The 15420-nt window shown below is 51.2% G+C and overlaps 7 protein-coding genes across 7 annotated transcripts; 3 read left to right on the top strand and 4 right to left on the bottom strand.

Annotated features, from left to right (window-relative positions):
• Window positions 1–533: 533 nt before the first annotated feature.
• Window positions 534–1739, top strand: ABOM_004820 (GNAT family N-acetyltransferase; the record flags this gene model as incomplete). Its single annotated transcript, XM_022531949.1, has 1 exon — window positions 534–1739. The coding sequence occupies one exon, from the start codon at window positions 534–536 to the stop codon at window positions 1737–1739; it is 1206 nt and encodes a 401-aa protein (XP_022390105.1).
• A 475-nt stretch (window positions 1740–2214) lies between these two features.
• On the top strand, window positions 2215–3879 carry ABOM_004819 (argininosuccinate lyase ARG4; the record flags this gene model as incomplete). Its single annotated transcript, XM_022531948.1, has 3 exons — window positions 2215–2401; window positions 2476–3306; window positions 3371–3879. The coding sequence occupies 3 exons, from the start codon at window positions 2215–2217 to the stop codon at window positions 3877–3879; spliced, it is 1527 nt and encodes a 508-aa protein (XP_022390142.1).
• Window positions 3880–4012: 133 nt separating this feature from the next.
• On the bottom strand, window positions 4013–4937 carry ABOM_004818 (putative thiol methyltransferase; the record flags this gene model as incomplete). Its single annotated transcript, XM_022531947.1, has 2 exons — window positions 4013–4369; window positions 4458–4937. 2 exons carry the CDS (start codon window positions 4935–4937, stop codon window positions 4013–4015), a joined length of 837 nt encoding a protein of 278 aa, XP_022390141.1.
• Window positions 4938–5967: 1030 nt separating this feature from the next.
• ABOM_004817 (uncharacterized protein) lies at window positions 5968–7275 on the bottom strand (the record flags this gene model as incomplete). The annotated part of the gene is made up of 3 exons (XM_022531946.1): window positions 5968–6638; window positions 6714–6783; window positions 6832–7275. 3 exons carry the CDS (start codon window positions 7273–7275, stop codon window positions 5968–5970), a joined length of 1185 nt encoding a protein of 394 aa, XP_022390150.1.
• A 1125-nt stretch (window positions 7276–8400) lies between these two features.
• ABOM_004816 (succinate dehydrogenase [ubiquinone] flavoprotein subunit) lies at window positions 8401–10661 on the bottom strand (the record flags this gene model as incomplete). Its single annotated transcript, XM_022531945.1, has 6 exons — window positions 8401–8620; window positions 8678–10066; window positions 10127–10290; window positions 10348–10421; window positions 10483–10537; window positions 10620–10661. The coding sequence occupies 6 exons, from the start codon at window positions 10659–10661 to the stop codon at window positions 8401–8403; spliced, it is 1944 nt and encodes a 647-aa protein (XP_022390149.1).
• A 774-nt stretch (window positions 10662–11435) lies between these two features.
• rpt1 (proteasome regulatory particle base subunit RPT1) lies at window positions 11436–12915 on the bottom strand (the record flags this gene model as incomplete). The annotated part of the gene is made up of 4 exons (XM_022531944.1): window positions 11436–12315; window positions 12368–12597; window positions 12648–12762; window positions 12821–12915. 4 exons carry the CDS (start codon window positions 12913–12915, stop codon window positions 11436–11438), a joined length of 1320 nt encoding a protein of 439 aa, XP_022390148.1.
• A 379-nt stretch (window positions 12916–13294) lies between these two features.
• On the top strand, window positions 13295–15231 carry ABOM_004814 (chaperonin-containing T-complex subunit CCT4; the record flags this gene model as incomplete). The annotated part of the gene is made up of 7 exons (XM_022531943.1): window positions 13295–13342; window positions 13402–13453; window positions 13506–13528; window positions 13583–13612; window positions 13668–13697; window positions 13745–14317; window positions 14380–15231. The coding sequence occupies 7 exons, from the start codon at window positions 13295–13297 to the stop codon at window positions 15229–15231; spliced, it is 1608 nt and encodes a 535-aa protein (XP_022390147.1).
• Window positions 15232–15420: the final 189 nt, after the last annotated feature.

Below are 15420 nucleotides of genomic sequence, written 5' to 3'. Positions count from 1 at the left end.
CGCATTGGAAATCTTCCCAACAACGCCCTTATAATGGTAAATCCTTAGATTAATCAATCTCTTGTAGTAGTTGACCTTTGACGTGTCAACGGGGTCTCCATCATTTCTCGGTTAGCGTCCAATTAATAGAAGGGAACAAAACGCGAGACTAAGCCAGGATTAAAGAAAAGAGACGAACGCGAAGATCAACTACACAGCAGTGTAGGTCGTGCGCACCGCCACAAGTCGGTCTCTCCGACATGACGGGAGCTCCGGAGCCACGCCTTCCCGCTTTCGGCATAGGGTGCTGTCAAGTTGATAATCTTAGCTGCCATGACAAATACTCCCTTCCTGACTATACCATTTGAAGTAAAATCACTAACATGAATAGATTGACTCATTCCTTCGCGCAATCGCTTACAATGCAGTTTATAATGATCAACGGGCACTCCGGTAATGAGCTTGGACGGTTTGAAGTATGGAGCCTATCGCTTCGCTCCGGAAATACAGTTCCCTGAAGCTAATAATATCTCCGCTTTCATATCCTGCCTCTGATGGATCCCTCAAGGCTTTCCTCGGCGTCTCGTATCATCGACTATGATCCGCACACGCTAATTCCTTTGCTGAAGGCCCAGTTACCTTATTCGATCCCGTTGCTACGGCGCCTCCAGCATGGTCTAGCGTACCCTTCATCTACTGCTAAGATTCTGACTACATTCTCAGGGGCAGACGCGCCAACCTCTCCGTGGCTGGCTGCACATGTGGATCTCTTCGCTGGTCGCGAAACACAGATCGTGATCTACTCGAGCCTCGAAGCCCAGGCGACGTCTCCTGTCATTGAATGCGAATTTGTCTCCATTCTGCGAGCTTCCCGCGAGTCTCTGGAGCTGGCTCGTGCACAACTATTGGCTCTACTATCCTATGTCAAGACCTACCTGCTACCAGAGTATTTGTCATCTATCCAATCTACCGGATCTTCCCTTATTCCCAACAATCCGGGCCAGGATCCTGCTTCCAAACACTCGGGTTTGATCCCTGCGCCGCCCCCTCGGGCTTTCCTAATTGGCAATCTACATACGGGGCTATTTTCCTTACTAAGTGCCTCGGGGGACTATACTCATTCGGAGCCTGTCCCAGGCCTTCGGGTTCACCGCTTCGATGATCCTCCATACGTCAAGTACCTATTTGGGGGCCAAGATTTTGTCATAGATAGCTCTGACAGCTTTGGCAGCCCTGACAGCGCTCCGGCCCCACTTCCAGATGGCTTTCGCTTCACCGACAAAGAAGGCCGAATCGGGGTTCAATCACATCAGTACGACCTGATACGGTTTCGCACCAATGTTCCACGCTCACGTGGAACCTTAACCAAGCTCCCGGGAGTGACTATTTACTCCGATCGTAAGACTCAGCTCCAGCCACATTTGTCTGACAGCTCAGATGCAGCTGAAAGCTCAGAGAATCGGGCTCCACTCGGAGAAATGCCCATCGCGTGGGCCTTTCTGGGTATTGATGGCAGCTTGGCAACCCTGCATGTTGAATCAGAGTACCGGGGTCAGGGACTCGCTTTACATGTCTCCAAGGAAGCCATGCGACAAGGGATGACCGAGGGTGGCATCTGGCGAAACTACGGAGAGGAAGGCGAGGCTTGGGTCCACGCCAATGTGTTGAAAAGCAATATCGCTAGTCGTCGAGTGATGGAAAAGCTGGGCGGTGCAATTGGATGGACATGTACGTGGACTGTTGTTGAATACGACATGTAGATTGGGTATCGTTAGTGTGTAGAATTCTATCCGTACTAGCAAGAACAACATATTTTTATATATATAATGTCTTAGGTATTATATACCATGCTATGATGCTAGATGCACCACCAAGTGGTGTTTTTGATAGGGTAGGCTACTATTCTCCTGCGATCGGGCCGCGACATGTAGTGAAACTATATATTGTAGCGATATTTTCTACTAGCGAGATCAAGTCTCTATTAGGATGTAGATAAATTGACGCTTCTTTGGATTGAAAGGTGTAGATGAGAGTAAGGGTGAGCCAATGTAGTTATATCACCACCTCCCTGTTTTTGTACCGTCTGTGAAAGCTATTACATACTAGTAGTATATGCTCTTTTCAAGAATGTTTGCTCATGAGTCTCTTGTAGGGCCTGTAACGAGGATGACTCGACGGCTACCTTCCTCTTTGGGTATAGCCAACACACCATACCAGATGTGGGCTAGGTCCCCGATGTCGCAACCCCGCTGTGAATCATTGGATGAATCATCGTCTAAAGGAACTCCCGAGATAAAGTCCCGTTTCCATCAATTGCTTCTTTCCTTCTTTCAATTTTCCCCAACCTTCTATCACCCAAGATACAAAATGAGCGGTCCTAAAGCTGTCGCTGAGAATATGCTCTGGGGAGGTCGATTCACCCGTGAGTATACCCGGTCTCCTATTTACCTGTCCACTGTACTCTGGTTTGAGATACTAATGCCGAGTGTCATTCAGAGGGCCTCGACCCCCTCATGGTTCAGTACAACCAGTCCCTTCCCTATGACCGCATCTTTTGGAAACAAGATATTGCCGGCTCCATTGCTTTTGCCCGAGCCAACGTGAAGACCGGTATCCTCACGGAGCAAGAGTTCTCCGAGATTGAGCGTGGCTTCAAGCAGATCGCCGAGGAATGGAGCACCAATACCTTCGCCGTCAAGGAGAACGATGAAGATATCCACACTGCAAATGAGCGTCGACTATCAGAAATCATTGGCAAGGAGATTGGAGGCAAGCTGCACACCGGTCGGTCCCGCAACGAACAAGTTGCGACTGACATGCGGTTGTGGTTGCGGGATGAGCTGCGCAGGCTGGATAGTATCCTGTGCGACCTCATCAAGGTCTCGATTTCTCGTGCAGAGGCTGAGCTCGACTACCTCATGCCAGGTTATACCCATTTGCAAAAGGCCCAGCCAGTCCGGTGGAGCCATTGGATTTTGTCGCACGCCACGGCTTTTGCCAGCGAGCTGCAGCGCCTGCGTGAAGTCACTAAGCGTGTCAACCGTAGTCCCCTCGGTACCGGTGCCCTTGCAGGCAACCCTTTCAACATTGACCGTGAGGCAATGGCCAAGGAGCTGGGCTTCGAAGGCCTGCTGTACAACTCAATGAACACTGTCGCTGATCGTGACTTCGCCATGGAGACAATGCAGTGGGGTAGCTCATTTATGCTCAAGATCTCTCGCTGGGCTGAGGATCTTATCATCTATAGCAGCTTGGAATTCGGCTTTGTCCGCTTGTCCGATGCTTACTCCACCGGTTCATCCTTGATGCCTCAGAAAAAGAATGCAGGTGAGTCCAATGCCCTTTGCTCCTCATGTCTCATCAAACAAAGTGATCGCTAACAAAAAAACAGACAGCCTGGAGCTTCTGCGCGGAAAGGCCGGTCGAGCCTTTGGCCAAATGGCCGGTCTGATGATGACGATCAAGGGTCTTCCCACTACCTACAACAAGGATTTGCAGGAGAGCATTGAACCCCTTCTCGACCACATCAAGACTGTTAGCGACAGCATCCAGATCGCAACTGGAGTGCTCTCGACTCTTACAGTTATTCCCGAGAAGATGACGGCTGCCTTGGCCCCGGAAATGCTCGCTACCGAAATTGCCGACTACCTGGTTCGCAAGGGCGTCCCCTTCCGTGAGGGTCACCACATCTCTGGTCGCGTTGTTGCCCTGGCGGAGAACACCAACGTGCCCATGGATACACTTTCCCTCGAGCAACTGAAGACAGTTGATGCCCGCTTCGATGACGATGTGAGCGCCTGTCTGGATTATGAGCGCGCAGTGGAGCTGAAGGATGCTATCGGCGGCACCAGTCGGCGGGCTGTCTTGGAGCAGACCTCTGTTCTGAGGGGCTTGCTGTGAGTGCGCAGTCATTCACAATTTCGGGTCATATAAAAAAAGTAGCGAGATGATATCTGGTATATACATATTTTAATACATATATAACATTTTCAATCTTTTCTTGGAGTTTTGGCAGCAGCACCCTGGCTTAGCCTCAGCAATCTTTGCAAACCGTTTCCCTAGCCTTGTCGCGCCGACACCAAATGGCAACGCGATCCTGAATATTACCGCTGGCATCCTTTCCGTTCTCGTGTGTGCGGTCTGGCTTCCAATGTGCTACCCGCACAAGCCTGTTGTCAATCGGACTGTCCTTAGAGCTGAATACAGCCTCTCCTGGCTGCGTGAGGTGCTTCCAGTAATCTTCCGATGATGCAGTCCAGGGTGGTCCCATCTCCGAGGGATTCCTGTGCCTCGGGTATTCAAGGCAGACTAGATGGCCGTCGGAGACAAGAAGCTGAGTTTGTCTCAGAGCCCATCTGGGGCGGAGCGATGGATCCAGGGCACAGAAAAACTGCCAAACGCAAAGTGAGCACACTTGATTCCTAACCACCTTCCGAGCAAGACACTGTGCAATCCAATGGCCGGAAGGGCCTACTTACTGAGTGATCGTACACCAGATCAAAGGCATTTCGCTTTAAACCCAGGGCGTCTAACCAAGCATCATCGAAGAAGTCTCCTTGCACAAATGTGACGCTACCTCTTCCGAATTCTAGATTTCTGAGAGGATATCTGCCGCCTGTTTCGAATTCCTCCTTTTTGCAGGTATCGACAGCAGAATGACTATACTCCAGGCCGTAGGCGTCATAGCCAAAGCTGGCCAAAAGGAGGACATCAACGCCTCGACCACATCCAGGAACCAGTGCCTTCCGCCTATGCTGATTTCCCTCAGCATCTTCGACTAGAGGATCACCGATGATCGAGTGGCGCTGGATCAGTGTATCTTCTAATGCTGGATTGGGAAACCCTTTATCCCAGTCCAGGCAGTCGCCCTTATCCCACAGCTTGGCCCATCCTTTCACATAGTCATCACCTTGGTACTGTGCGAGAAATCTCACAACTGGTTCGAAACTATCCAGCATCCTTCCTGATATTCCTGGAGGCGTTTATAATTTTCGAAACTGGAGCAATGATCAATTGACAAACTACTGAACATACAGAGCGACTTCCCGCTCCTGTGGCCAGGAAGCTCTACCTACTAGTAGTATATGCTTCCTGCCTTTGCAGACCGCAACACTCCGGAATCCATCTACCAATCGGACGCAGATCGTAGCCTTGCAGATTCTCCTCGTTTTACTAATTAGTAGAAAAAAATACGTGTCCAATCCTTCAGAATGTGCTTCCGTGTCGTCTTTCCAACCCCGCAAAGAGATTTACGGTGGTCAAGAAAACCCTTGTTTCAATGACACATCTTAAACAGAGGCATTGGCCGGAAACTCCTGCAACGGAGATGCTCAGTCGGAGTGACTTATCTGTATTTAGCCTCTTGCGAGCACTGTCTTTCGTCAGCCAGCCGTGTGGGGGGATGTATATCCTCGTTACGTGCTTTGCAACTGACCTAGACATGGCAACTCAGACTTTCATATCCGTGAATTCCTGGGGACTGTTTCATCCATTGACATTAGTGCTGTGTGCATTACAGCCCCACAAGGAATGAGCGCCAGTGCTAGTGCATCATGCGAGGGACTTCTGGTTCCAGAGTAGATCCGAGTTTAACCGCAGACGACGGACTGACGAGGCAGTGAGAAGGGCTAATAGCCTGCAAAAAGGCAACCAGTTCCTAGGGCGAGGCCAACTATACGGTGAAATTGACAGTACTGATGAGTGACGAGCTGAATATCGAGGGGAAAGAAGAAGACATTCTCCAGGGTCATGTAGTAAGCGAAGGAAATATTGATGGAACTACGGAGTACATGCTGAGATGAACCCCGCAAGGTTAAACACCCTAAAGTACAAGAAAACATACTCCGCCATACACAAGGAAAACTAGACGGAGAATATGAGAAGTTATAGAGAAGGTAAAACATCCCATAATGAATCCAATTCCAACCTCAATCCACTTCCCTTCCGGTCGTCAAGATCGCCCGATCATCATTATCGGTACTATCACTATCATTCGGGCCCTTTCGTATGTTTCTCTCCTTTCGGCTTGTCAGCCTTCCCTTCTCCAGGACTATCCGCCCACTCCGGTCGATGCGCCGATAGCATCGACTTCCTTGCAGTGCCATAATCCATAAAACTCATCGCATGGGAACTGGACAAGCCATGAGCGGAGAGAACATCCGGCCCAGAAGCAGAAGTGTCAAAGTTCGCAGACAGTACTACGCCATCGGCGGTGATAATCGGAGGTGAGTTTGCGCGTGTCATATACTCGTCTACTTGTTCCCGTGATGGTGTGGGGAGTGTAGCAGGTTGCTGACATCGGTGGTGTGGAACATTGATCAACTCCCTGGAAGGCTGAGCTGCCAATTCGGCGCGTGTCGGTCCCTGCGATGAGCTCGACTGATTCGAAGACTGGCGTTGGTAATGTGGGATGTTTATGAGTTCTCGGCCGGGCCGGGCTGCTAGTTCGGCGCGGGGGCTGTAGACTCCCGTGTCGCTGAGCTCGGGGGTTGATGCATTCGGGTGAGTGAATAAGGTGTATGGGATCTGGGGAGGGTAGAGGTGGAATGCGTCTAGTTCGGCTGCGGTGGAGGTTGGTGAGATGGGCGTGGTTCCGTTGGTGGAGTAGTCTGTTGGGGTGAGGAGGGAGCTTGTTTCTGCTTTTTCTTTTTTCGTTGGTGCTGGTGGGCGTTGGTTAGTTTGCTGTGTATGGATGCCAGGGGTAAGAGTGATAGCAAGGGGTTTGGTTTGCGTACCGTGTAGGACTTGTTCTGTAGTTGTTGAGTCACTCTGTGGTGGTTTGTTATCGGTTTCAAATGTCATCTCCTTAGAGATATCAGTGAGAGGACCGCGAAGAAAGGTGAACCGCCTTACATGCTTCTTGCGCCTGCGATAGGCAAAAAACAAGGCAATAGCAAGGAGTATGAGAAATGCGATGCCACCTATCGCCCCTCCTACGATAGCCCCAACGGGCGTTCCATGGCCGGTTTCTGCATCAGCACTGTCGTTGTCGGCAGCGCTCGTACCGGTACCGGCTCCTGATGTGCTGGTTGTGGAAGCGGTTGTGGTTCCGGGAGAACTGGTGGTCTCAAGACGACTAGTCGTAGCAGTGCTGGTCTCAAAGGTGGACTGTTTCGAAGAGATGGACCTTGTAGGTGTCACGGTATAGACCTTTGTAGATGTGCCGGTAGTGGTGACTATTCCACCAATATCGTCCGGACAGACACCCTCAGAACATGGGTCGACAGAGCAACATCCCTGGAAAGGGCCTTTATGGCAGACATACCACTGCTTGTTATCGGAGCACTGTCGGCTCATAGCGAGGATGGAATAAAGACCATATATAAGCAAGCGATATATGTCCGTAAGGTTTCCAAACCCAAATACCACATAAGAGAACAGACGTAATAAGAACTTCTTAAGGCGAGTCGTCTGACTCGCCTTTCAGGGAGCACTGGGGTGTCTATTATTCAAAACCCGGGCACGAAAGGAGCTGAGCCCCCCAGGATCACTGTCACTCAATGTGCACCCATAATATCCACACTATCTAGACTAATAAGGCTAGACGTTGTGCGTAGTGGGCAGGATTCTGCGCCTTTGTTTGCTATGCGACTTGGCACACCCATGTGGTCCAATGCAATTACTATCCATGCAGGACATCGGCATAGATGTGTAGGACAGGCACGAAACCTGACCGTCCACAACGCTCAGTTCCCAGACACAGATGCTGTTCCCCTTCGGGGGTGTTGAGATACGGCTGATACGATGACCTTTGGTAGAACCATAGCTCCTGAATCAGATAAATCCGGATCGATCCCTATGTACATTTGGCCCGTAAAGACTTTGTTTCACCGGGAGCACGAGCTGTTGAGGACGGGAGTGGAACTTGTTATGTTTTTTTTTTGTGTATTCAGGAAGATACCTGGCCGGCGTTCAGTTCTATGCCAGATATGGGTGTGGCTGTTTCCTCACTTCTTTGTTTAAGGCCTGATAAAGAAGCCGGCTTGAGATCCCCACGAAAATCAATTGACCAATCAAATGCTCTTCTGGGCATGTTGTTGAACCAAACTAACAATATGGTCAGTATGAAAGTCAAGAAAGAGAGTCCCTTAACCTAAAAATGTTGATAAATAGCGTGGGAGGTCACGGTGTTGAGCCAGCCCTAATCGACCCAGAAGGAAAGACTGGGGGTTAGACTACTATCTCTCAGTTCAAAACAGCTTTGCAACACAAAAGAAAACTCCAATTGTATGATCGGTAATAAAGGGCTATAAAATAACAATACAACGTGAGTACACCGAACTCATCGCCTGGGAAATTGGATATACACATATAAACACACGGGAAATAAACACTGCCAGATTTTCGTGACGCTATTTTTCCTCCACTCAATCGACCCCTCTAAATACACCTCTTCATCGGATCACTCTTGGCGTGACACGCTTAGTAGACACGCTTGAAGGGCGGCACCGGCTTGCACTCCTTCTCGTCCAGGGTGTTGTGCTCGACGGCACGGTAGCCCAGGTCGATCTTGCCGTGAGGGGTCTTCTGCCATGTGAGAGTGTGCTTCATCCAGTTCTCGTCATCACGGTCGGGGTAGTCCTCACGGGCGTGAGCACCACGAGACTCCTTACGGTTAGCGGCGGCAACAGCGGTTTGGGTGCTATATCATCTGTGGTTAGCTTTATTGTTCACCAAAGCTTTTCAGGGTGATACATACGCGCAGGTCAAAAGGTTGCGGAGTTCAAGAGTTTCCACGAGGTCAGAGTTCCAGATCATGCTGCGGTCCTTGGTACCGACCTGGTCGTACAACTGGTCAATCTCAGTGACCTTGGCGACACCCTCATCCAAACTCTCCTGAGTACGGAAGACGCTGACGTCAGTCTGCATGGCCTTCTGCATAGCGTTACGGATATCGAAAGTGGACTTGGGGCCGTCAGCAGTACGAGCAAAGTCGAGGTCCTTGATGGACTCAGCACCAGCGTCGGAGCTCAGCTCACGGTGTGGCTTGCCGGGGGTGGCAATGTCACGGACACGGTGAGAAACAGCGCGACCGAAAACGACCAGATCCAGAAGAGAGTTGGCACCAAGACGGTTGGCACCGTGGACGGACACACAAGCAGCTTCACCGCAGGCGTACAGACCAGGAACAACCTTGTCGGCACCGTTCTCATCCTGGGTCAGGACTTCACCGGTGTACTTGGTAGGAATACCACCCATGTTATAGTGGACGGTGGGCAAGACGGGAATAGGTTGCTTGGTCACGTCGACACCAGCGAAAATGGAAGCAGTTTCGGAGATACCGGGCAGACGCTCGTGCAAGAGCTCAGCGGGCAAGTGGCTCAGCTGAAGGTAGATGTGATCCTTCTCAGGACCAACACCACGGCCCTCACGGATTTCCAAGGTCATAGAACGAGAAACGACATCACGAGACGCCAGATCCTTGGCGGTAGGAGCGTAACGCTCCATGAAACGCTCACCCTCGGAGTTGAGCAGGTAACCACCCTCACCACGAGAACCCTCGGTGATCAGACATCCAGCACCGTAGATACCTGTGGGGTGGAACTGGACGAATTCGAGATCCTGGTTGGGAAGACCAGCACGGGCAACCATGGCCATACCGTCACCAGTGCAAGTGTGGGCGGAAGTGCAGCTGAAGTAGGCACGTCCGTATCCACCAGTGGCCAGGACGGTGTGGTGAGCCTTGAAACGGTGCAGAGTACCATCCTCCTGGTTGTAAGCAATGATACCGCGGCACTCGCCATTCTCCATCAGCAGGTCAAGGGCGAAGTATTCAATGAAGTAATTGGTGTTGTGGCGCAGGGACTGTCCATAGAGAGTGTGAAGAAGAGCGTGACCAGTACGATCAGCGGCAGCACAGCAACGGTAGGCCTGGCCGCCCTTTCCGAATTCCTTGGACTGACCACCGAAGGCACGCTGGTAAATACGGCCGTCCTCGGTACGAGAGAAGGGGCATCCGTAGCCCTCAAGCTCACGAACACTAGCGGGGGCTTCTCTGGTCATGTAGTGAATGGCATCCTGGTCTCCGAGCCAGTCAGAACCCTTCACGGTGTCGTACATGTGCCATCTCCAGTCGTCCTCGTGCATGCTGTAGTGTATAAATTTAGTGCAACTGTGGTAATGATACGCCCACCAAGGGATGACCTACTTTCCAAGAGCAGCATTGATACCGCCCTGGGCAGCAACAGTGTGGCTTCTTGTAGGGAAGAGCTTCGAGACACATGCAGTGTTAAAACCGGCTTCCGCCAGACCGAAGGCGGCACGAAGACCAGCACCTCCAGCACCGACGACGACAGCATCGTACTCGTGGTCCTGTCAAAACAGTCAGAGCCCCAGATCATTTGATGTTGTCATAATGTATAGACTTACAATGATGGGGTACTTCTCAGCGATAGCGCCAGTGGCTTCCCTAGCGCGCAATGGGTTGCTGCCAAAAATCCGGGCTTGCGGAGGACGAGTTAGTAAACGAACGTAGAGACAATTTTCGCGACCTCCAATGCGTACCTGCGGGCCGGGTCGAGGAGAAAAGACGTCTCTGATCCCTCAAGGCACGGGAAATCTGCGCAATCCGCTATGTTAGTATATGTAAACAGAGGGACAAATGCGCTTAAGGGTCCTGAAGAGACCGTCGGCTAACTGACCTTGGATGCGGGAGCTAGGCTCCGCAAGCTCAGGGAGCTCATGATGACGGATCAAAAGAAAAGAAACACTTCTCTAATGAGCCGAAGAAAGGGTGTAATTAAGAAGGGAGGAGGGGGGGGAGAGGGGAGAAGGAAGCAGCACAGAGATAGGGAGAGGAGAGTCTTGAAGTCAACGGTGGTGGTGGTGCTCGCAAAGCTGCACTTTTGGATCGTCGGTTCTGCTGGGCCGAATTCCTGGCTGACATAAGCCTTTTCTCACTTGCCGACGGGGAGGACCGGGGCCGAGACTGCCAATAAGAATACACGCAGTGGTAATCACCTCGGGCAGCCGGCGTTTTCTCATTGGTCGAGAGTGTCAAGGCACGTGGCCGGTCTTCTTTTAACCCGGCAGCAGCGAGGAATCCCGGAGACAGGCGGTACAATGGAGAGTAGCTGGTCCTAACTTGGATGGGGAAGCGTTCAATTTCAATTGCCTTTTTCAACCTTTAGGTTGGCGGGACACCTACGGCATTTCTCTTCTGGTGTGCTAGATCGTGTTACTATCTGAATGACACAATGTTGACTATCCATTGCTGAGATAATCGATTACCCGGTACAGTCATGTGATATTCCGCTGGCTGCAAGAGGGCCAGCAGGGATATACGGCCACCCGCTACTCTTCGCTTTCGCAGGTTAGTGAAGCTCGGATCACATCTATATGTGAGTTCCTATTATGAGAACATTCGTAGAATGAACCACTAGCTAAAAAAAATTGATCATACACAACCATTCAACCATGCAATGTAGCCCACGATGTAGAGGGAAGAAAGGCGTTATCTAATTATACTGCATGTACGTAGCCGTCGAGTTGAACTTCAGGTTGCCCTTGATCACCTTGTCCACAGCCGCCAAGAAGTCCTTCTCCGTGGCAACCTTTCGTCGCGCCCGGATCGCGAACATACCGGCTTCTGTTGCAACACTCCGGAGCTCAGCTCCTGTAGCATTCGGGCACAGCCGAGAGATCAACTCCCACCGAATGTCCCTCTCCACCGACATGCTCTTGGCATGAATTCGAAGAATGTTAGCACGACCCTCTACATCCGGAAGCGAGAACTCGATCTTGCGATCAATTCGCCCAGGACGCATCAGGGCAGGGTCTAGCGTCGACGGCCGGTTTGTCGCGAACATGACCTTGATATTACCACGGGCATCGAAACCGTCGAGTTGAGTGATCAGTTCCAACATGGTACGTTGAACTTCATTGTCGCCGCCAGCTCCATCGTCGAAACGTGCACCACCCACGGCATCGATTTCATCGAAGAAAATAATGCACGCCTTCTTTGTCCTTGCCATCTCGAAAAGCTCTCGAACCATCCGGGCACCTTCACCAACATACTTCTGAACCAGCTCACTACCAATGACACGAATAAAAGTAGCATCGGTTCGGTTGGCCACAGCTCGAGCGCAAAGAGTCTTACCAGTACCGGGAGGTCCGTACAAAAGTGCACCCTTTGGTGGATCGATACCAAGATTGACAAAACGCTCCGGGGAAAGGAGGGGCATCTCGACGACTTCTCGCAACTTCTCGATCTGTTCTTTGCAACCACCAACATCTCCGTATGTCACATCGGGTTTATCTTCAACGGTCATCATTGTTACGCTAGGGTCGATCTTGGGAGGCAGAGGCAACATAATCTGGTACTTATTCCGGTCGACACTAGATGCAGAGTTAGATCTAGAACGGGAAATAGCAAAGCCGACAAGCTTACCCAACCCGCATGCCCTCCTCAATATCCGTAGGGCTCACTCTCTCCCCTAGGTTGACAACGAACTTGGCGATTTGCTTAACATTGATGACATATTTGCTCTTGTCCGAGTCCTTCTCATCTTGAATAATCTTTGTACAGCGGGCTACCTGCAACGGTTGCTCTTCTGCCATGCGTTGCCTATCTGCAGCAACATCCCAAAGGTGTGGAGGTGCAAGACCAGTGTCGGATTCCTATACATGTCAGGTGGCATGTTCACGCCGATTCAGTTCGGTCGAAATACCTTGACACCGATCTTCTCGTTTACGCTTGCTTGCTTATCTTTAATCTGCTTCTCGAGTTCCTTTAAGGCGTTCGCGTAGGGAGCGGCGCCATATGTCTTCAGCACTTGGATATCACTAGAGATGGTTAGCCATCTATCCTCAACCCTCTGAACGGAGCCATCGGATCACTCACGATTCTGTGAGAGGGGTGATCTTCTTCTCCGGCTCTTCGTCATCGGCGAAGTTCTTCTTGTACTTCTCCCAGTTCTCTCCCGTGGCGCTAGGCATGGTGAGAGGTAGTGGCTATGGAGGCGATAAGACAGCGGAGGGTGTATCGAGTGTTAAGGAAACGGGGCGTAAGAGAACAAGAGTCGGTGGTATACGTGAAGGTAGCGTGAAGGAATAAAGAAAAAGGAAAAAAACACGATAGATGGGAGATGAGAGCTTGATCGGAAGGAGGAGAGAGAGTGAAGTAATCAGGTGTGAGCTCCAGGTTGCTGCGGCGGTCGGTTCGAGCTGTTGGCGCTAGTGGTGCCAAGCCCAACACCAGCACAAGAAATTCCCAGAGCCGCCTCCACGGTCTGGATCTCCTTCGTCACATTACCCCCCATCTTTCCTCTTCTATTCAATTTTCGGTACGGTGTTTGGATAAGAGACAACTTTCAAAATGGCTACGGCAGTCTCTCAGGGGGCCGCTGGCAACAACACCTTCAAGGTGCGTCCGTGTCGCAGAGAGAAATACTTGGCGTGGGACGGGTTCTAATAGTCGGGCAGGACAAGGAGAAGCCTATGGCAGTGCGGACGGCCAACATTCTGGCCGCTAGAGGTATTGCTCATGATGTTAAAGTCTGGGGAGTATGATGCTGACATGAAAACAGCTGTCGCCGATGCCATCAGAACGGTATGGATGTTGCAATAGTATGCATTCCAAATGAGGGGCTAACATATCAATTAGTCTTTGGGACCCAGAGGAATGGATAAGATGGTACGACTTTCGTTATCTCTTTCTCTCTAAGGATGTGTGGCTAATACGATTCTAGATCCAAACACCCAAGGGCAACACGATTATCGTACGGATCCTACTCCCGAGCCTGCAAATCTATGCTAACCCCCGCAGACCAACGATGGAAACACTATGTTGAAGGATATGAGCGTTATGCATCCCGCAGCCCGGATGCTCGTTGACCTGAGTGCCGCTCAGGATGTTGAGGCTGGAGACGGAACAACATCGGTTGTTGTGATCGCAGGAAGCTTGCTCGGTGCCGCAGACCGTCTCTTGTCCAAGGGCATTCACCCCACCGTCATCTCGGAGTCGTTCCAAAGAGCTGCAGCTGCAGCCGTCGAGATCCTTCACAGCATGTCCCGCCCGATTAGCCTGGTTGACCGCTCCACTCTCCTCCAGGCGGCCTCTACGTCTCTTTCATCGAAGATCGTCTCGCAGCATTCTGGCCTCCTTGGCCCTATGGCCGTCGACTCGGTACTGAAGGTCGTAGATCCTAAGACTGCTGAGAATGTTGACCTTAGGAATATCCGGATCGTTAAGAAGGTTGGCGGCACGATTGAAGACAGTGAGATGGTGGATGGTTTGGTGTTGAACCAGTCCGTTATCAAGAGCAGTGGCGGTCCCACAAGAATCGAGAAGGCCCGGATAGGTCTGATCCAGTTCCAGCTTAGCCCGCCTAAGCCTGATGTGGGTTGATTCTCTTCAAAATGTTGTATGTTGTATGCATTGCTGACGGAGATGAAATGCAGATGGAAAACCAGATTGTCGTGAACGACTACCGCCAGATGGACAAGATCCTCAAGGAGGAGCGTCAATACCTTCTCAACATGGTTAAGAAGATCCAGAAGACGAAGTGTAACGTCCTCCTCATTCAGAAATCCATTCTCCGTGATGCCGTGAACGACCTCTCCCTCCACTTCCTCTCTCGTCTGAAGATCCTTGCCATCAAGGACATCGAGCGTGATGAAGTTGAGTTCCTGTGCAAGAGTCTTGGCTGCAAGCCCGTCGCCAACGTTGACTCTTTCACTGAGGACAAGCTGGGCACTGCAGACCTCGTGGAAGAGGTTCAGTCCTCCGGGGCCCGCTATGTGAAGATCACCGGTATCAAGTCGGCCCCTACCACCAACCAAACCGTGTCGATCGTCGCTCGCGGTGCCAACAACCTCATCCTGGACGAGGCGGAGCGTTCCCTGCATGACGCCCTCTGTGTCATCCGCTGTCTGGTCAAGAAGCGCGCCCTTATTGCCGGTGGTGGAGCACCTGAAATCGAAGTCGCCCAGGCCCTCGCAAAGCGTGCTCGTGAGCTCACCGGCACCGAGGCTATCTGCTGGAAGGCCTTTGCGGATGCGATGGAAATCATCCCCACTACGCTGGCTGAGAACGCCGGTCTCAACTCGATCAAGGTGGTTACCGACTTGCGTCACCGTCACGCCCAAGGCCAGCACAACGCCGGTGTCAGCATCCGCAGCGGCGGTGTGAAGGACGATATCACTGAGGAGAATATCCTGCAACCTCTCCTGGTGAGCACCAGCGCGATTGAGCTTGCCGCCGAGACCGTTAAGATGATCATGAGAATTGACGACATTGCCTTGTCGAGGTGATTTACGGCGAGAATAAATTGAAAAGTGGAAATGTATAGAAAAGGGTAGTGGTTGTATCATGACGAGTAATCCTTCCAAAATCAGATGACTATTTAAGCTACCTACATACCTACTTAGCTGCTTACCGGGAATTATAATTTGCTTCATATGTATCGTATATGCTTAGAGCCCTATACCACAGGCTAACGT

The sequence above is a fragment of the Aspergillus bombycis genome (assembly GCF_001792695.1).
Source record: "Aspergillus bombycis strain NRRL26010 chromosome Unknown contig00032, whole genome shotgun sequence".
Lineage (NCBI taxonomy): Eukaryota > Fungi > Ascomycota > Eurotiomycetes > Eurotiales > Aspergillaceae > Aspergillus > Aspergillus bombycis.
The sequence above is the reverse complement of the archived record's forward strand: the minus strand, read 5'-3'. Positions and strand labels throughout refer to the sequence as shown.